Genomic DNA, 18,366 nt, shown 5'->3' on the forward strand with positions numbered 1-18,366 from the left:
TGAAAATGAATATAATCGTTAAGAGTCTCCCATCACAACGCCAAAAGTGAAATACATGCGTCGACATCCTAAGTATCCAGTTAGCAAAAAGGAATAACGTGTCGGCAATGATAGACAGATGTTGAGCGATATTATCGGGGACATAGTTAACGCGTCACAGGTAGCCTTAGGCAATTTTTCGTAGTAAAACATGCATTTCTGCTGTCTTGAGACCGCTGGCGGCCTGCTAATGGCAGCTCCGTTGGGAGTCGGAGGGAGATGGCGGGCAAACTTGCTAAGTATTTTCATTTCACGGTGTCAGTGTCAACGCTGTGGAGCGAAATGAAGCTACACGCAAAAAGCCGAGAGGTGGGGAAAAGAAGCACTGCCCCAGGCCTCCTTCCGGTTACTGCAATACTAGCTCTTATCACTGCCTGCTCCGACGAAATGTTCCGCGTATTCTAGAAACACGGTTGCTGCGTAAGGTCCAGCATCACCACCTTTTCCGATTTGTTTTCTATGAGCGGCCTCCGCGTTTCGCCATCGGTGCGGTCGATGGTATTTGTCACGCACTCCCGAGTTCCCTCTCATGCTGTTCGCAATATTACGCGTGTCAACGACTAAAATTAAAACACGAAATACTTTTTGTCTTGAATACTTGTCTTCATTCCTATACATTTCCTTGCTAATTGTATTCGTTCGTGCAGTGATGTGCTGTTTGTATTGTTCATTATTGCCATCAAAGGCCCTGAGGTTCCATTCTCTGAGATGGCAGCATGGATTAATTTTGTCTTTGAATAACGCTGTTAGAACACATTCTTCAATGATAACGATCCGGTACTGTCAAAGCGCTGATTTATGTATAGTATGCGGCGCTGAGTGAGGCTTTTAAAGAGGGGTTTCTAGGAATGGATGCTTTCAAAGATAATACTCCTCAGGTTCTTTGACTAATGGAACGTGCCTGAACTTCTGCTTTAGTGTGTCTGGACACGGCGCATAACTTTCAAAAGGCTATGCCTTCACTTCATCAAGCTGTAGTTGCCTATGACTGTGAAGTTTAGTTTCACCCCCAACCTTTCTCTCGCAAGCGGAGCCGGAAATCTTTTACTGTGAGCAGGTGTGCTCAAGCACTATAAATGCGGGATGGTCAAAAGGCGGCTCTTTGTAAGCACATCGCAGAACATTTCACCGTGTCCTCCTTACTCAAGGAATAAATTTAGCTTTACCTTTAAGCACTTGTCTGCGCGCAAGAACTATATGCGACAAAGTGCATGCGCTGTTTGACCTTAATGGCGACTGCGAGATTAGCTTTAATGCGATTGCACTGACGTTTGTGCCAAACAACGTTGTGTTTGTGTTATGTAAAATTAGGGTAAAATACTTAATCTTCTTGAATGTCGCAGAAAACAGCTAAACTGATCTTCAAGTTTTCAGAAACTTTGAACGGGTAAAGCACAAGAATTTTCTCGGGCACCGATGTTTGTTTACTTCTTATTCTGTTCTGTGCGAATGCACGCCTAAGCGGTACTACGAAGACGGGCGCGAAGCCGCTTCACGCTCTGACGAGGACGCCTGAGCGGGTGTCGGCGCGCTCTGATAAGCCCGTCACCTGGGTGCCTTCAAAGTCATCTCTGGGGCGTAGCATAGACGCCGGCGAAAGAGACGCCCGGCACAGGAAGGTGCGAATACAATCTGGCGCTTCCTTCCTTTTGCCCGCTTCCTTCCGGCGAGGCCGCTGTGGCCGCCATTCTTCAGGCGAGGCGCTCGGGTTACCTACGTGAGAGGACAGAGAATTGTGGGAACAAAGGGAATGCCTGATGTGACCGTCGCGTGAGCCGCGGATACCTGGAAAAATATGGAGTCTTCGTATGGGGCGGTGGCCTAGAGGCGTTAATGTATCCTCAGGAGGAAGAGAGAGAATTCACGGTTCTCTGATATGTAAACATGGTTAAAGAATGCAAAGCTAGTTAAGTTTATGCGTATGTATTAACGCCGCGTGCACGAACAAACACGGGATGCAACAAAACTCATGTCAGACCATCTTGATGCGGTTTCTCTTTTTCTGATGTACTGGTGCTGAAACTAATGCCCAAACTCTGAAAGCTTCCTTTCCTTAGAAGTCTTCCTAACCTTACGTGAGGCCGCCTTTCCGCGAATGTTCGATGGAGGAAGCCAGCTTACTCTGAAAGCTCTCCTCGCCTCTCCTCAAGTAAGGAACGCATGCCGCGTGTCTGGGTTCGAGGGTTCCTTCACATCGGCCAATAGGACGCCGAGTAGGAAGTTGCATTCCCGCGGCGACAACAAACATGGCGGCGCCCTTCGAAGCTGGGCCCCTCGATTCGAACTGAATTCGTCGTCGTTACTGCGTTTTTCAGTGCGTTCGCTGGCCATAAATGGGCCATCGGTGTTTCGCTTCCTCTCATCTCGCCTCTAAGGAAAGTATGAGTGATAAATTTGCCTTACTTTTTTATTTAGATTGGCGATTCAGCCGCTTTTAGGCTTAGGACCATCGGTTTGTTGACAGAAATGGTTTCCGTCCTAACAACCAGATGGCGCCACTAGGCTGAGCTAGGCGGAAAACTCGTCCACCAGATGCAAAGGGAATAGCCACATAAACGTCAATCGTCATGTCATTGCGTCGCTGTTTGCATAAGCTGAATTAAAAGTGGAAATTTGAGAAACGTTGTAACGTCCCGCAAAATACCTGCGTTTAGCGTACGTAAGCATGCACACGCTTATGGTACGAGCGGCGACGTGGTGGCCGGGAGGTGTGAACGAGGCAACATTTCGGCGGCGGCGGATTTCGCTCGCTCTCGCCGCCGAATGCCCAAGTGTGACAGAGCCGCACCGCTGCGGAATCTGAACGCAAATTCTTCCTCTTAGTGCACTTCCACTGGATTCACCGCGTCGCGAAGCAACCTAGCCGTTCGAGGATACAGGTACACTTCATCGAATGCGTATTCACAAGCACGGTTAAAAAATTGCGTGCAGTCGCCCGCGTTGCGGTCAGTCCACGCTACCATTTTCTCCCGCCTGCTCAACTGCGCTCATGCCGGGCTCGCGTCCTTGCTCCGCGTCTCGCCGCTCGCGTGAGTGTGCGGAGTCACTTGTGGCAGCAGTGAGGTGAAGCGCTCCTCCAGGGCCAGGAGCGACGTAAGGACGCATGAAGGCAGCTGGCAGCTGCCTCAACTGTGAGGAGGCACCAAGGACGACCTTACTTAGGGCTCCTCAGTAAGGAAGCTTTCAGATTGACATGAGGGCTCCTCACTGCAGTGAAGGCTCCAGCCTTACTGAGGTAAGGAAGCTTTCAGAGTTTGGGGGTTAATGCTCGTAGCCTAAAGTTTTTACCAGCTCTGCGTTATAATGACCAGAGAGAGAAAGGTGCTCCAGGCTGCGGTTGATGCTGGCTTGCCCGGTCTGCGCTTACGTGTACTAGGTCTGATATATTCGGATAATTCTATTCTTTATTTTTTACTTTTCCTGCCCTACATCAGGGGCTGTTGCGAGGCCACGTTCCCGCTATATCTTGGCCTGAGGCAACAGATAAAGCAAACGAGGACGTGATATCACTTCCTAGAATGAGAAACGGCGTGAGACACAAGACTGGAAGAGACTCGGTTTCAGAACCGTTGTATCATCTGAGTCGTGAAAGCAATACGACCGCGATCGCGTAGGATTACCATTGTGCCGTTAAAGAACGACTCCAACGTTCGGTTTAGTGGGATTGAGTATCAATGGCACGCAAAGCGCTCACATGACAGCCATGTAGAAACTTGAAAAGTGTGAGAAGACTAAAAGAGAAGGCTGTAATCTGGAATATAACATAAACCCGACTACTTTAGCATATATGATCCTGGAACTGTAGCGCGTGTCGTAAACATAGAGAAACGAAGTGCTTGTTCAAGTCGCTTGACCTTTGTGCAATTCGCTCATAAATATTGTAAAAAAAACGTCGTGTGTGAGGAGCTTTCTCTTCCTCACATAAAGCTCCTCACATAAAAATATTTTAGGGAGAGAAGTGAAGGGTAGCTAAACAAAAGTTGCTGAGCGATTTTTTTTTTATTCGAGCTATAGCTCTGTGACGCGAAAAATCTGCGTTAGCGGTAGTAGTTGTACATTTCTCACTTATATCGATCGCTTTCCCATTGCTTCTTTGAATTTGGTCCGACGTCGCTTTCATGCTCCGTTGCTGCGTTGGTATCTGAAGTGTGTTGGTAGGTTGGAAAGGTGGAGGGTGCGAGGCAGTTGCGGTGGGTGCAGACATCATTCACCTGTCTTTCGCAGGCTGTTTTTGAGGCTGCATACGCCGCTGTACCTGAAGAACATTCCTCACACTTCGAAAGCTGTAAAACGCTGAAAGAAACGGCTGGCCTGACGTTCGATTATGCTTTAGGGTGTAGCTGAACTTCTGTGCACCTCATTTTGTAGTAGTCGACACGAGCTCCAAAAAGGGTAAATATGGGAAGCGACTGCATATCCCTCGAGGTACACGTCGAGCCCCATATACCGTAGAAAATACATTGCCAATATAAACTCTCGTCGCCTGTGTTGTTTTCCTGTTGCTAAAACGACGTAATAACGCAGGACCAACGACGCCTCGACCTGTGATGACGACGACGACGAGTACTACTACCACAACGACCGAGGAACCGCCAGCGCCCCCACGCATCAACGGCCATACCGGCGGCGGCAGCGAGGGTCCCATGGTTGTTCCTACCAGGTAAAGACACTTGATCACGATGTCATAGATCTTTAGAGCGGGAGACTCGCAATAAGGGTCGGTTTGTGTGCACTGCGCACGGCGGTCTTCCCGGCAGGTACATGCGGGTTCTTTAACACAGTGGTTCGGCCGCATTTCGCCAGTATCTATTTATTTAGCCGCTGGGAGCGGCCTATTGTCTGCAGTTTGAAGCGTTAGATTATCTGTTCCAAAATTTTCCTTGTCATGACCGTTTTATTTGCAACAAGGAAAGATGTCCGGCAGAGAGACACGATCTCGCCTATGCTATTCACTGCCTGTTTACAAGAGGTATTCCGGGGCCTGAAATGGGAACATTTGGGGATAAGAGTTAATATGGAATACCTAAGTAATATGCGATCCGGTGATGACATTGCCTTGCTAAGTCACTCAGGACATGAACTGCAAGGCATGATCAATGAGTTAGACAGGCAAAGCATAACGATGGGTCTAAAAATTAATATGCAGAAAACCAAATTAATATTCAGCTGTCTAGCAAGAGAACAGCAGTTCGCAATTGATGGTGCGGTGCTGGAAGTAGTAAGAGAATATGTCTAGTTAGGGCAGGTAGTGACAGCTTATCCGGATCGTGAGAGGGAAATAACTAGAAGAATAACAATGGGGTGGAGGTTCTCTCAGATCATGAATGGCAGTTTACCAATATCCCTCAAGAGAAAAGTACACAACAGCTGTATCTTACCGGTTCTCATCTATGGGGCAGAAACGTGGAGGATAACAAAGAGGGTTAAGCTTAAGTTAAGGACAACGCAGCGAGCTATGGAAAGAAAAATGATAGGTGTGACGTTAAGAGATAGGAAGCGGGCGGAGTGGGTGAGAGAACAAACGCGGGTTAATGGCATTGTAGTTGAAATCAAGAGGAAAAAGCGGGCTTGGGCAGGGCAAGTAATGCGAAGGCAAGATAACCGCTGGTGCTTTAAGGTAATGGACGGAGTGGGTTCCAAGAGAAGGCAAGTGTAGCAAGCGTAGAAATTTGCGGGAATACGGTGGCCGCGACTGGCGAAGGACAGGGTTAATTGGAGCGACATGGCAGAGGCTTTTGCCCTGCAGTGGGCGTAGTCAGGCTGATGATGATGATGATGATGAAGAGACAACTCGCATTATATGATAAAAAAAAGATTACTGGAGAATCAATAATAATAAGTGACCCCATTTTTGAGCCATAAGCGAAATTTTTTGAGTAATCCACGCTTTTTGACATTGGTTCTCCATGGCGACCAAACGAAGCATGTTTACTATGTTTAGCATCTGCATTGAAGCGGATACGGAATCTCATGATTCGCCACGTTTTATCTGTTGAACGTTGTGGAGACATCTTGATGAATATTCAAATTTCGTGACCTTTTATTTCCCGCTGACGAGATGTACAGGGAAGCGGCAAGAAAGAATTGGTGATGACCCGAGTTGCCTTTGTTTTGACATACGCCATGTTGCGGAATCGTATGCTTCGTTAGGGGGCACCGCTATTCGCCGAGTTTCGACCAGGGGTGTCATGTAAGAAAGAAGCGACATAAAGTTATGCGCATGCCTACTGGGGACCCGCTGTTTCCTTATCCCCGTAAGCGATCGGATCACCTCTCTAAACCTCAGCATGCGAAACACTTTTGCCCTCTTGCTGAACTATGTAACAACGGTAAATGTGATGCTTCTTTTTATTCTTCTTCCTTCACATTACAAGCGCCACTTGCTCCTTTGCAGTATGTTTCATTAGATCTAGCGGATTTCGCGAACCTTGCACCGTTCTCCGTACAATTATTTTCGTTCTTTTACCTCTGCCATTTGAGGCTAATTTATTGTGAATCAAGATCGTACAAATACTCTCCAGGCGGGTCGTATTCTCTACACGGTGGCATCTTCCTTACGCTAAGAGCCGTACCTAATCTATTGGCTAACCTATCGTGAATCTTTTGTGCTGTTAGGTATCTTAGAGAATACGGCCTCTGGTGCACGTAAAAACTTGTATACATATCTTTGACTGTTTTGTTCGACTGCATGTTTCTTACTTGTGATGCCTGGCGCAATATACTTAGGCACCTCATATTGACTACGCTGGCATTTCTACTCACGTATAAATTTTCTATTCTGTAGAAAAATGCGGTTTACGCTAAAATCGAGGAAACAGATGCTTAGCAGAAATCAGGATGGAGTCTGCTTAGGAGCACGTTCAATGCGGAGAAAAGATTACAGCTTGTTTTTCTGTGTAGCAGAGTGTGTCCAAGTGAAGAAAAACGTTGCCTTGGGCTCTGAAAGTTCGGTGGAACGGCAAGAGTAGGATTTTGTTAGGATAGGTTGGTGGCGGCAGGTGCTGGATGGGGTGGATTGGAAAACAGTGGAGAAGCTTTTCTCCCGTAGTGGACTTCACCATGTCGATTAACAATAATGAAATTACCAACATACATATCCTACTTCTTCGACTGCTCACTTTCAGAAATCAGGACAGCTGTAGTCAGTTATCTATAGTCGGATACAACTTAAGAAGGCAGCGGCTTTTCCCTGTCAAAGCAACACCTTCCAGCCAAAGGCGTCGGCCGATTCTCGTGACCCTGCTAGGGTGACAATGCAGGGAGCGGTGAGAGGGGTCTATCCCCGACAATGGAGGGAGGGGACTGTCTCCTTTTATCTACCACTCCCTGCTTTGTGACACTACCATGGTCATGAGAATCGGCTGACGCCATTGGCTGGAAGGGGTTCCTTTGACGGGGAAAAGCCGCTGCCTTCTTAATTTGTATCTGACTATAGGTGGCCTAACGCGCTGAATACGCGGCAGCCTTCGGGGATGCCACAGACGCCGACGTTCAGCCGACTCCCATTTAAGTGTTCTCTCACTACTTTGCCGCAGGTTCCACCCAGACTTCGTGCCCGACCGTCCTGACCAGAGGCCCACGTTCGTCACCACCACAGTGGCGCCCCCTCGACCCACGGCGACGGCCACGGTTCGGATGACGCAGCGCCCTCGGCCTCAGCCGACAACGCCCTCGCAGCCTCCACGCCGGCCAGCCTTCCGACCAGTGGACCACGACGTGGCTGGGTCAACGGGACATCGGACGGTTCTGGCGCCGCCAGACCTGCAGGGTGCCTTCGGCGATGACACAGCGGAGCGCGCAGGTGCCAAGCTCAATATGGGTAAGGCTTAGATTGGAGGCTGTCCCATTATCTTAGGCGCCCGTTCCTGCGTTCTGCGTCATCGACGGCGTAGTCTTCGGTGTAACCGGTTGTCTGTGTTGGTTGCTTGTGTAACCAGTAGCAAAACCTGCTTATAACACCTTTTTAGTTGCAGGGTAAGAGTACAAAATAAAAGCATTTAATGTAAATGTTGTATAGAATTTAAACAAGTTTTTTCATGGCACACAGTAGTAGACCGTGCATCCATCAAAAATTTATCTTGTTTTCAGTTTTGGGCATACTCCGAAGCATTCGGCGTGTATCCTAACAGCAATCGGATATAACACAAGGACGAAGCTGCAAAGGCCTTCAAAGGAGGGTCTCCAGCTAATGGCTTTGACCGATTTTCATGACGTCGAGGTTAATTCAAGGTTAATTTCCTGGCACAGCCGTGTGACAGAGGGAAGTTTCAGGAGCATAACCAACGTTTCTAGATAAAGACAGTTGGAAAACTCTGTCCGGGTATGCGGCCAGTTTCTGTCGCCGATTTCATCTCAAAGAGATGCGAGCGCCATCTCTTGGGTGGTGGGAGTACCGCGTTTGTTTTCTATGGCCTCCGTGACCACCTCAAGCATCGGTACTTTAACATCGCGCTTGATCTCAGAGGCCACGATTTCTCTTCACCGCCGCGGCGCCCATTGGCTCATTGCATTGCGCCCATTGCGCTCTACGTCTGGGGTACGTGAGGTAAGGATGCTCGAGGTTGAGCTTTTGGCTGTAAATATCGGCAAAAATTGGAAGCCCTTCTTTCCGCGGTTTAGAGAAACATGACGTGCCGATTGCCTCCTCGTAGTTTATGTTGATTATATTATCTAAAAACGTTGAACTGGGAGTAGCAGACGACGCGCTCATCCTAAAGCGACCGCAGCGCCACCGCCTAGACGGCGATCGCGTGGGGCCGCTCTGCTCCATGGCTCGCCGGCGAAGTTTCCCAACTGTCTTTATCTAGAAACGTTGAGCATAACTTACCCGCGACGTCGTGAAAATCAGTCGAAGCCGTTGGCCAGTCTCCAGAATCTCAGTACGCACCACCAACTAGCCCCCTACAAATCTGTATCGGCATTTATCGCTTCGTTCTTGAGTTGTACCCTGCTATTGTTCGCTGTACAGCAGTAAATAGAGCTGGAAGAAACCGAACTTTTAGTCCGAAAAAACAACAACAACGACAATGAAACCTCCTACATTTAAAATTGTAGCTTTTGTAAGAAAAAATCTGCAGAGAAAAACACAGCACTGGAATTGAACAGAAAACAAATATTTTTACATACCAATGCGGTTGTGCCTTTAGGGGTGTTTACATATTTATATTCCTGGATATACCACGCGACAGTGGGTACTTCAACGCTTCCCTGCGTTTAATATTTAACCTGTTCCGTAATACTGTATTTTTTCATTCCAGGTGGTTTCATAGCTTTGGGAGTATTCGGAGGCTTCGTCGTTCTAGCCGCAGTCATCACCATAGTTGTCATTGTCATAAGACGGTAAGTGATACATTGAGCACAATTATTGCTGCTTGTCTAACCACTTTTAAATTTCTCATAGCCTCCCACAGCACAGACTGGTTGCACTTCTTTTATTACTGTGCACACTAGCACCCACTTTTCGCAACTCCGGTGCTTGCTGCGTAAAGTGCCTCAAAATTACGGCCCCTAGAGAAGATTTCTCAATCTACCATGAATATTTCACGCTTATCAGGAGTTTAAGCGAAAAGAGTAGACAAAGAAATAACAAATGATATCATTGACTTCATTTCTACATGGGGCCTAGAGCCAAGAGTAGCTGAGAGACGTAGTTGCTACTATGTACGGTAACAGCAACATATAGTACGCTTGAAAATGATTACCGTGTTAAAAGAATCATGAATTCTACGATGATTTTGCAGGATGAATTGGAACTTAAAGAAAACACTTATAATTTAAACTCCACTGCTGCAGTCCACTGAAAAAAAAAAGAAATGCAACGAATCCTCTCAAACAACCCTTGCAGATCACTTTTCTATGTCTCGTTTAAGTTATCGTTCCTTTATTGTTGCGATTTTAGCTCGCAATTTATCAAATTTTATATAGTATTTCCACGCGGAAACGCTCTCAGATCAGGACTAGAAGGATGCTGCGCTAAGGCAGAGCAAGCATCTTGACCTAACTCAAAACATGGCGTGCAGTCTGGTCGGGGAAAGCTGACTACAAAGACGGACTCAATCGCAACCTGCGCTTGGATGTCGTGACGAACGCTAGGCAATCGCCGAGTGTTAGTATAGTGGGAGAAAAACATCTGAGCTTATTTCCTCTTTCTACCGATGAAATGCAAAATATGCATCAGTAGCTCGCAGTACCGGAGTTTTCGATGCCACGATCGAGTTACGCACGAGTGCACACTGAAGCCTCCGCCGAAGAAAGTTTTTATTCCCCATTGTTTGTTTCCGAGAGGCTTTGTTGAACTTACTTGAGCGCCCTGGAAAGAGCTTGCGGAAAATAAAGGTGATCGAAAGTCGAAAGTGAATGCGCGACTCTGCTAACTGCGCACGATATGCTAAGAGCTCTCCTTAGTCCGTTTTTCATGGAGCGAATGTCGACGGCGAAGTTCGCGCTACGAAAAATTAAGTTCGAGCCGCAGGCACCAATATTTATCCGAGAATCCGGTCTCTATAGCTGCCAGATCGATGCTGAAAGTACGTGGTGTGGCTGCGCAATGCCAAACGAATAGAAAATTCTTTGTCGTCCCTCCGCGCACGAGAAAAAAAACGAACAGGACAAGGCAGAAACCGAAAAAAAATCCTCGAGATTCTATAATTCGTTGCCAAAAAGGCGAACGCCGAGTATTCGCCGGACGAATTTTGAATAATATTTCACACATTTTCTCTCATCTAAACTTACTTTTGGAAAGCTCGCGTAGGACTGCGCGTGTTAACAAAGTTAACTGCAGCATAGATTGGCGGGATATTGTAGGCTTTAGCCAAGGTTGCACTGATGTCGATGCTGAAGTAAGCAAAGACGATCCAATCTTACAATCGCTTTGCCTACGCTATATCCACTTGGTCATCACACAATGCGATGATATTATGTGTCTCAGTCCAGATGTCAAGCTGTGAATCTTGTATGCATGTATCTATGCAAGCGTAATCGTGCACGACAATTTGCCCTCTTGGACGCTAATGCGCATCCGAAATAAGGTGGTTCTTCCTTTTTTATGGATATTTTTTGGGGGAAAAAGAATGCATGTAAGCGGCATCAGTTTGCATGCATGGTTTGCGATCCAATAACAAAGGGTACTCTCTGCATGACTTTGTTACCTTCGTTTGAGAATGACCATGTTTGCCCCCTTCTTATGCAGGCATGCTTTCGGTTGATTGTGAATTTGATGTACATTTTCTTTTGCTTTTTGGAATACACCCAGCTTTTTCTCAAAAAGATAAGAAACACTGCCACGAAATGCGCAAAGTTTCTGGGGTCGTATTTTAGCCGAACGGCCAAATTGTAGTGTGGTCAATATGCCAGTCAGCAAAGGTTATAGTGCGGTGTATTTCCTTTAAGGCTGTGTGTATTCAACGATTTCTAATTGAAAACATGAAGTGATTTGTGTATTCAGATTGATTTTTTGGGACCCACTTCATTCAACATATAGGGTGGAGTGCCTCACAAGTATGCATAAAAAATATTTCAGATGAGTGAATATCGTAGCCAGGGTAGAAGAGCCTGTAAGAAAGACAAAACGAAAGTTCATAGAAAGCCAAGTGATGTCAAGGACCTTAGGATTGAGCTCTAAAATGCCACTACAAGCTCGCTATGAATGAGTTGTATAAGTATGCGCGAACATAACCTTATATAAACTCGGGCTGAGCATGAGTGCTTTGCAAGCACTGAGATGGTGTTCTTGCTTTGTAAGTATCACTTGGGAGTCGATTTAGTAAAATATTATATGCTTAAATAATTCAACATAGAAAAGTTACTGAATGATCGCATAGCTGTACCAGATGATTTATTGTCGAATATAATGTTTTAGAGCAAAAAATCTACAGAGAGATGGCTAGAACACCTTAAAAACACTGCTGCTGAGCATTGCATCCTTTGCTTAGTTCCTAATCTCAGCAAGTTACCGCACTGCACCGCCAAAGTAACATTTAATAATCGAAACGTCAAGCCAGGCAAAGTACGTACATAGTTTTTATGCCAGTGAAGAAACGCACTCCGCAGTAGGGTACAACTCAAGAACAAAACGGCAAATGCCGCTCCAAGCCAATGGCATCAACCAATTTTCACTGGCTAATCCCCTGTAACAATAGTGCGACAGGGGATTAACAGGAGGTTACTACAATGTGATAGGAGATTAAACATTGATTAACTGCAATGTCATGAAAATCGCTCGACTTCATTGGCAGAAGTGTCTCCTTTCAGAGACACTTGCAGCTTCGTTCTTGAGTGGTATTCTACAGCAAGTAAGAATGATTATTTTCTTTGATTACAGATTTACAATATGGTCCACTAAGTCGAAATTTAATCTCATTTTTTTTGTTTCACGGAAGAACACCAGCGCAGTACACAGCGCTCCAAGACAAAAGGCTGTCGGTTTTCACAGGACGCCGGCTTCCTTCGCGAAAATCGCTGCCCTTTGCCATTACGAAAATGGCTTGCTCGAACAACAAGGATAAGTACGGCTATGTAAGATTTTGAGCGCCGACTCGTAGGAGCTGAGACCAGGGCGTAAGATGTAAATTGGATGAAAAGTTGGCAAGTGACACAGTGAGGCTTTACAGAGGCAGTGGACACTCAATAAGAAAAAAAAAAGTCCTGGCCGGCACCCCAGGACACGTTGGAACGCTAGTAGGCAGGCCGTTCTTGACTTTCTCTTACTTCGTAAATGGGCGAATGATCTCTATCTAATGGAGGTCACGTATGCGGCATACTAGAGTGTTAGCTCATGTAGTCGCTAGGTTTATAAGGCTGCTGGACTGGCCAAATGCTAAATCTGTTTTGAAAGCATACGGCTGGAAAGAGAGGTGTTTTAGCTTATACCACGAGATTGAAGGGCTTGGCTCTTCAGAATACAAATGCACACAGGAGCAAACCGACTACAAAAGAGGACTAAAAGAAACAAATCACTGATACATCCATGGTTTCATTCAAACAAAAGCACAAATCGATTTACATATGCACATTGTACTAATTGTGCACAAAAGAAGAATTTTCTAATGAAAAACAAAAAAAAACATGCTTATGCAGCTTGTGCCGTCAAAGATTGGTCATTAATCAACGTTGGGCTCTTTCAAGAAAGCAGTGACCTTGAATTTCCCCCGAAGCTAAGTTACAAAATTACTTCATTATCATGCAGCGATATTGATGCTGGAATCTCCTGCTTCAAAGGATCTTTCTAAGGCGATTTGTTTGCTTGTATCAGCGGAGTTTTGTAACCTAACAAATTGCTGTTCAGCACCTTAGAGCTTTCTCGAGTATTCTAATGAACGGTATGGTGTTTAAAACTACCCATCTGCCATGACCACATGGTAAGTTCGTGGCATTCGTACTAATGTTTTCTATAGGAGCTTCAAAAGGTTACTGCCTGATTAGGCCAGAGATCTGCGACGTTTTACTTCGCTTACTTCGTTGGCCGCAATGTTTCAAATCGCGCTCGCCGTTCATGATTCTGAAAGAATCCTGCTAATATCAGTTTTTTGACTGACATGACAATGAGACGGAAAACTGGGCGTAAGAGGAAAGATGAACAGCAGTGATTTCGAACAGCCTCCGGAAACGGAAAATAGTTTTCGGAGAAAGAACGCAGGTTCCCGGCTGTGCGCAGAACGGCAACACTTCTCTCTGGCGTTCAGCACCGTGTAGCTGACGCGCGGTTCCATTCATATACGAGGTTCAAAAAGTGTCTGACAGCCTCTTGACACCTGCGTTTCAGCTTTGCACATAGTAGACACCTTAGCACACCGTGTACCGTGTTAGCGTTACCGGTACCGGAGTACCGGGAGCCCGCGCATGCGCAAATTGCCTTGACGGCGCTAGATGGCACCACATACCCGGCAGGGGTGCTCGCGCCCGCAGCGTCGGAACCAATCAGCACGTACTCACCGCCGGTGGGTGGGCTCACGGTACTCCGGTAACGGTAGCGGTAACACGGTACACGGTATGCTAAAGGTGTCTAGTATTCAGTTCTATGAAAAGCATGATGGATAACTTCTGCCCTTACAACACGGAGCACTTGAGTCATTCGACGGTGCAGTCGGGGGGGGGGGGGGATACCTTTTTTCACTAACGAACAGCAATGACAAGTTCATGGTGGCAGAAATGGTCCGGGCGTTTTTTTTTCTGGTTTCTACCATCATTTGTGCGGCATTAACCCTCACTGACCCATCGCGGTTTGCCTGTTGCGCCCTTCCCCCTTCCTCTCTCTACCCTCGCACGCTAACAGGTCTCGGTAGATCGGTGTTTCCCCGCCTCTCTCCTCACAACAACGCAACCAACCATCCAACCAACCAACCAACTCGGGGGCGCTCTTGCCGCTTCCCACCACAGTGCGAGGCAAGGGGAGTGCGACGGCGTCGACCGCTGCCGCGGCTCCAAGATGGCGCCCGGCGGCGGAGGGTCGAGTGGCTGTTCGTCGCTGGAGCACTCTCCCGTCGGCGCCTATGCCGAGCACGGCCTGCAGAGGCACTACAAGCGCGCCTGGGAAAACCTCCGCTACGATGCCGGCGCCGCTGGCAACAAGCTGTCGCGCATCGACACGCTAGACCACCCGCACGTGTCCTCCCGGACGCTGGAGGGCTACCGGGAGGCCAACGAGATCACGGTCAACGACGTGGCTGCGCTCTATGGCAGGCCGCATCGGAGATGATGGCGGTCGCCGTGACCGCTGCTGACTTATGACCAATGGACTTGAGAATGCTCACTGCACACGGACACTGTTCCTTGCTGAGGATGGCTGTGCCTCTAAATCCGTAAATTAATTGCGCGCTCTTTGTAGGTGGTGTTACGACGCAGGCGTAGGAAGCGTCTATAAGTATCGAACATGCCCCCGAGAAATGGTGAAATACAGCATGGCGGTCCTTTGTTACCATGACCGAGGCCTTGGCCACCAAAAAGCTGCCGATAGAACGAGGAACAAGCGAGAGCAGTCTGTCACAGGGCGTACCAATGACATTTGGTCGGCGGCTGGCGCTGGGTGTCCTTGCGCAAGTTAAGGTGCGTTCACAAGCGCTTCTCACGCAATGTGACGCAAAGCAAGATTTTTACTTCGCATCTCATTAGTCTTGGCTGGTCATAAGACAAATGCACAGTAGCGCAACGCCTCCGTAGTGGAAAGGAAGTGTTTTGCAGAGCGAAATAGTAATTCCAATGGAAACAAAGGGGGGTCGCTGAAGGAAATATTTTTTTATAGAGATAACGAATAAATCAGTTTTGATGGTCTGCGCTTTTCCAAAGACAGCGTGCTGTTTATAATATTCCGCGCTTGAGCTGATGTCTTGCTTCAGCTAACCGCTTCCTTTCTTTGTATGCTGTGCATTGCGTTTTACTTTGCATAAGTTGAGTGGAGCTCGGGCACACCAAGCCACAATTTTTTGGTTATAAATCCACCAAGCTCTCTTTTGTTTGTAATCGGGATTTCTGCGTAACATTGTGTAGCATTCGTGCTGTTGTCGAGATGGCTATGTGAACACTGTGTTTTCACTAAATCACTTGTTCAGGACATCGTCATTCCAGAGGTCTGAATGTCTAGGTTATTCAAAAGCTGTGCACGTATCTCTAAAGCATGAAATTTATGTTACTTATTAAGTGCTTTTAATCGGATATAAGGTACGTGCTACACCATTAAAAACATTTCTCTTTCCTAACATATTTCAATAAATCTTAAATGTGAGCAACAGCGCGCTGTTTAGTGGCATATTTTTGACAATAATTGTGCATGTTAGCAGTGAGTCGCATGCATGCATTTCATATCTTTCCAGCCAGCTGAAACACGCTTCTCGTATCCTTTGTGTCGTCAACTTTTGTGTTTTTTGTGTTAAAAGAGAGATTACTTACCGGGTTTTGCTAATGGTGTTCAGAGTGCTGCGTTACCGGATGCGTTGCTTAGAGCGGGCATATCATTTTTTTTATCAAGCAGTCTATTGCTCACGGCTTTAGCTGGTCTAGATTTGAATGGTAGCTTAGATTAAAGTGGCTACGTTGCCTTACGGGAATGAAATGTTGGACTTCCATAAAACAAGCTGGTAATTTTGTGGTGATGCAATTAATGAAGATGTGAATGTGTTAGATGTTGCGTGTGAAAGCAGCAGTGTACATTAAGTTTTTTTGAGGCATATTTATGTCTCTTGCTTTAATAGCTTGAATTTTCTTCTTAATAAGCGCAAGTTATATCCTAACACTGAGCCAGAAGACACCCGCAGTGGCTCTAACTATCCTAGTTCATGTGTGTGCTTTTTTTCTTTGAATAATGATGTAAACATGTGGCATCTTATGATCTAGACGTGAACAAGCTTTACATTTTACAATTTTTCATATATAGAAAAAAAAAATGGAGTCATAGCCTGTGAATATTGTGTTTGGCGAATTTAGGTTGATTACAAATTTAGCAAAGTGCGACTCAACGATGGGTACAACGAAAATAATTTTGACACTGTTTTTCTTTCACGCTACTGCGCGTGAACTTGTGCCTGTATTTATGGACTCTAATATCCTTATTCATTCGCACACGTATTTATTCTCTCATATCTCACAAGTGTTTGAATCATCAAAGCTCTTTCGTAATCACAAACTCGCCTCACTGTGCGGTGAGAAGTTCCGTCGTTTGGAGAAAGTGATCTCGAGAGATATGCGGAATCTATTTGCTCTTCAAATTAAAGAGCTTTGAAAACGTATGCGTTAGCCGTAACCAAGTTGTTTAGCATTTTATATAGGTACTAAATAGTAGTGCTCTATTTTATTTTTATATTTTAGCTTTATTTTTCGCATTCTTTATTGCAAATTGACTTGTCATAGGCGAGTATTTTTTTACACTAAGTTCGTGCTTAAACACTGTTTGCGTACTATGATCATGCAATTATTTACTGCGTAGTGCCGTTATGTACTGTTTTTTGGGGATACGTGCGCTGGTGTCAGTTAGGAAGGATATATTTATTGCTTATGCAAGCGTAAAAATAATCGAAGTTGGTACACACTGGGCGGTGTTGTCAACAGATGACCATGGCAGTTGTGTTTAGAACAAATCCCCTACATTTCCCAACAATGCTTACATATACATTCATCTCCGCTTGTATAACAGCAATATTAGGAATACAGTGAAAAATGCGTGAATATGCGCGTGTAGCGTTTGCGAGCGTGTACATAAGGAACAAGTGCTCAAGAAGTGTTGCCTGAACTAGGCGGTTTATAAGATTGCAGCCTATCGCTGACTGTTGTGACACATGCTGGTGCATGTAATCTGCTATAGTCAGGTACAACTCAAGAAAAAAGTGGCTTTTTCCCGTCAGAGGACCCCTTCCAGCCAATGGCGTCGGCTGGTTCTCATGAACCTGAGCGTGACAATGCAGAGAGTGGCGAGACAAAGTAGGCACGCAAATAACTATACCCTTTCATCTGCAACTTTTTGCGTTGTCACGCAAGCAGGTTCATGAGACTCTGCCGGAGACATTGCCTAGGGGGTAGTTCTTTGACGAGGAAAAGCCGTTTTTTTTTCTTGAGTTGTATCTAATTATAGCACAACTACCTTGAAACTGCCCCTTTCTACTCCTCAAGTAATTCTCCTGGGGGTATGATTATTGTGTTTTGATAGCTGTCATTAAAAACATCATGCTCATATGTGGGAGCATTATGTTTGCGCTTTTGTCTGCACCAATGACTACTCTTATTTATTGTGTGCGCATTTTTTGAGAAATGTCAATAATTCTGCCCTCTTGTACAGTTGAAGTAAGCGCTGGCGTTAAACTTGTGTACTTAATTTTTTATTATTTCTTGTTTTGTAATAAAGTTGAGTTCCTACACACACGCTAAGTAGCTGCTTGTGTACTAAGTTTAAGACTTTCGCAAGGAAACTTTCGGTGCTGGTCAAGCTTATTAGGATCAAACTAAATGTAGATGCACACAGCTTCATTTAGGTCGAACTCAATTACGAACTCGGGTATCCGAAAGATAACATAAGGACCTCATATAGGGCCTGTTTATTCCTCAATGTGAGCATATTTCTCTGTACATAATTAAATATAATTACATAATTACATAATAATTACGCAATTATATACATTTATATACATAATATATAAATCTGCGACATATTCGACAATGCACTCCTTGTGGATGTATAGTACAGCGCTGCGTATATTTGTCCGCTGTAGTAGCTGGCTAACGAAATGATAACTATTAATAAATAAATAAATAACTTTCATATTTGGTATCAGCTAGCAGCATTATATCAAGGAAACGGCAGAATTCAACTTGGGAGCGGAAGCATGCTTTTATATTTCTAAATATAGT

The 18,366-nt window shown here is 45.7% G+C and overlaps 1 protein-coding gene across 1 annotated transcript in view; it reads left to right on the top strand.

Moving 5' to 3' along the window:
• The window catches only part of LOC149336377 (uncharacterized), a 65,704-nt gene extending 48,350 nt beyond the window's left edge, over positions 1-17,354 (top strand). Inside the window, exons 10-13 of the mRNA XM_089554706.1 lie at positions 4,564-4,699; positions 7,575-7,858; positions 9,297-9,378; positions 14,413-17,354. Coding sequence (XP_089410832.1) covers positions 4,564-4,699; positions 7,575-7,858; positions 9,297-9,378; positions 14,413-14,731 — 821 coding nt within the window. The 3' untranslated portion in view covers positions 14,732-17,354. The remainder of the gene's footprint in view (positions 1-4,563; positions 4,700-7,574; positions 7,859-9,296; positions 9,379-14,412) is intronic.
• Positions 17,355-18,366: the final 1,012 nt, after the last annotated feature.

Source organism: Amblyomma mixtum, chromosome 7, assembly GCF_055824585.1.
Source record: "Amblyomma mixtum isolate Tamu chromosome 7, ASM5582458v1, whole genome shotgun sequence".
NCBI lineage: Eukaryota > Metazoa > Arthropoda > Arachnida > Ixodida > Ixodidae > Amblyomma > Amblyomma mixtum.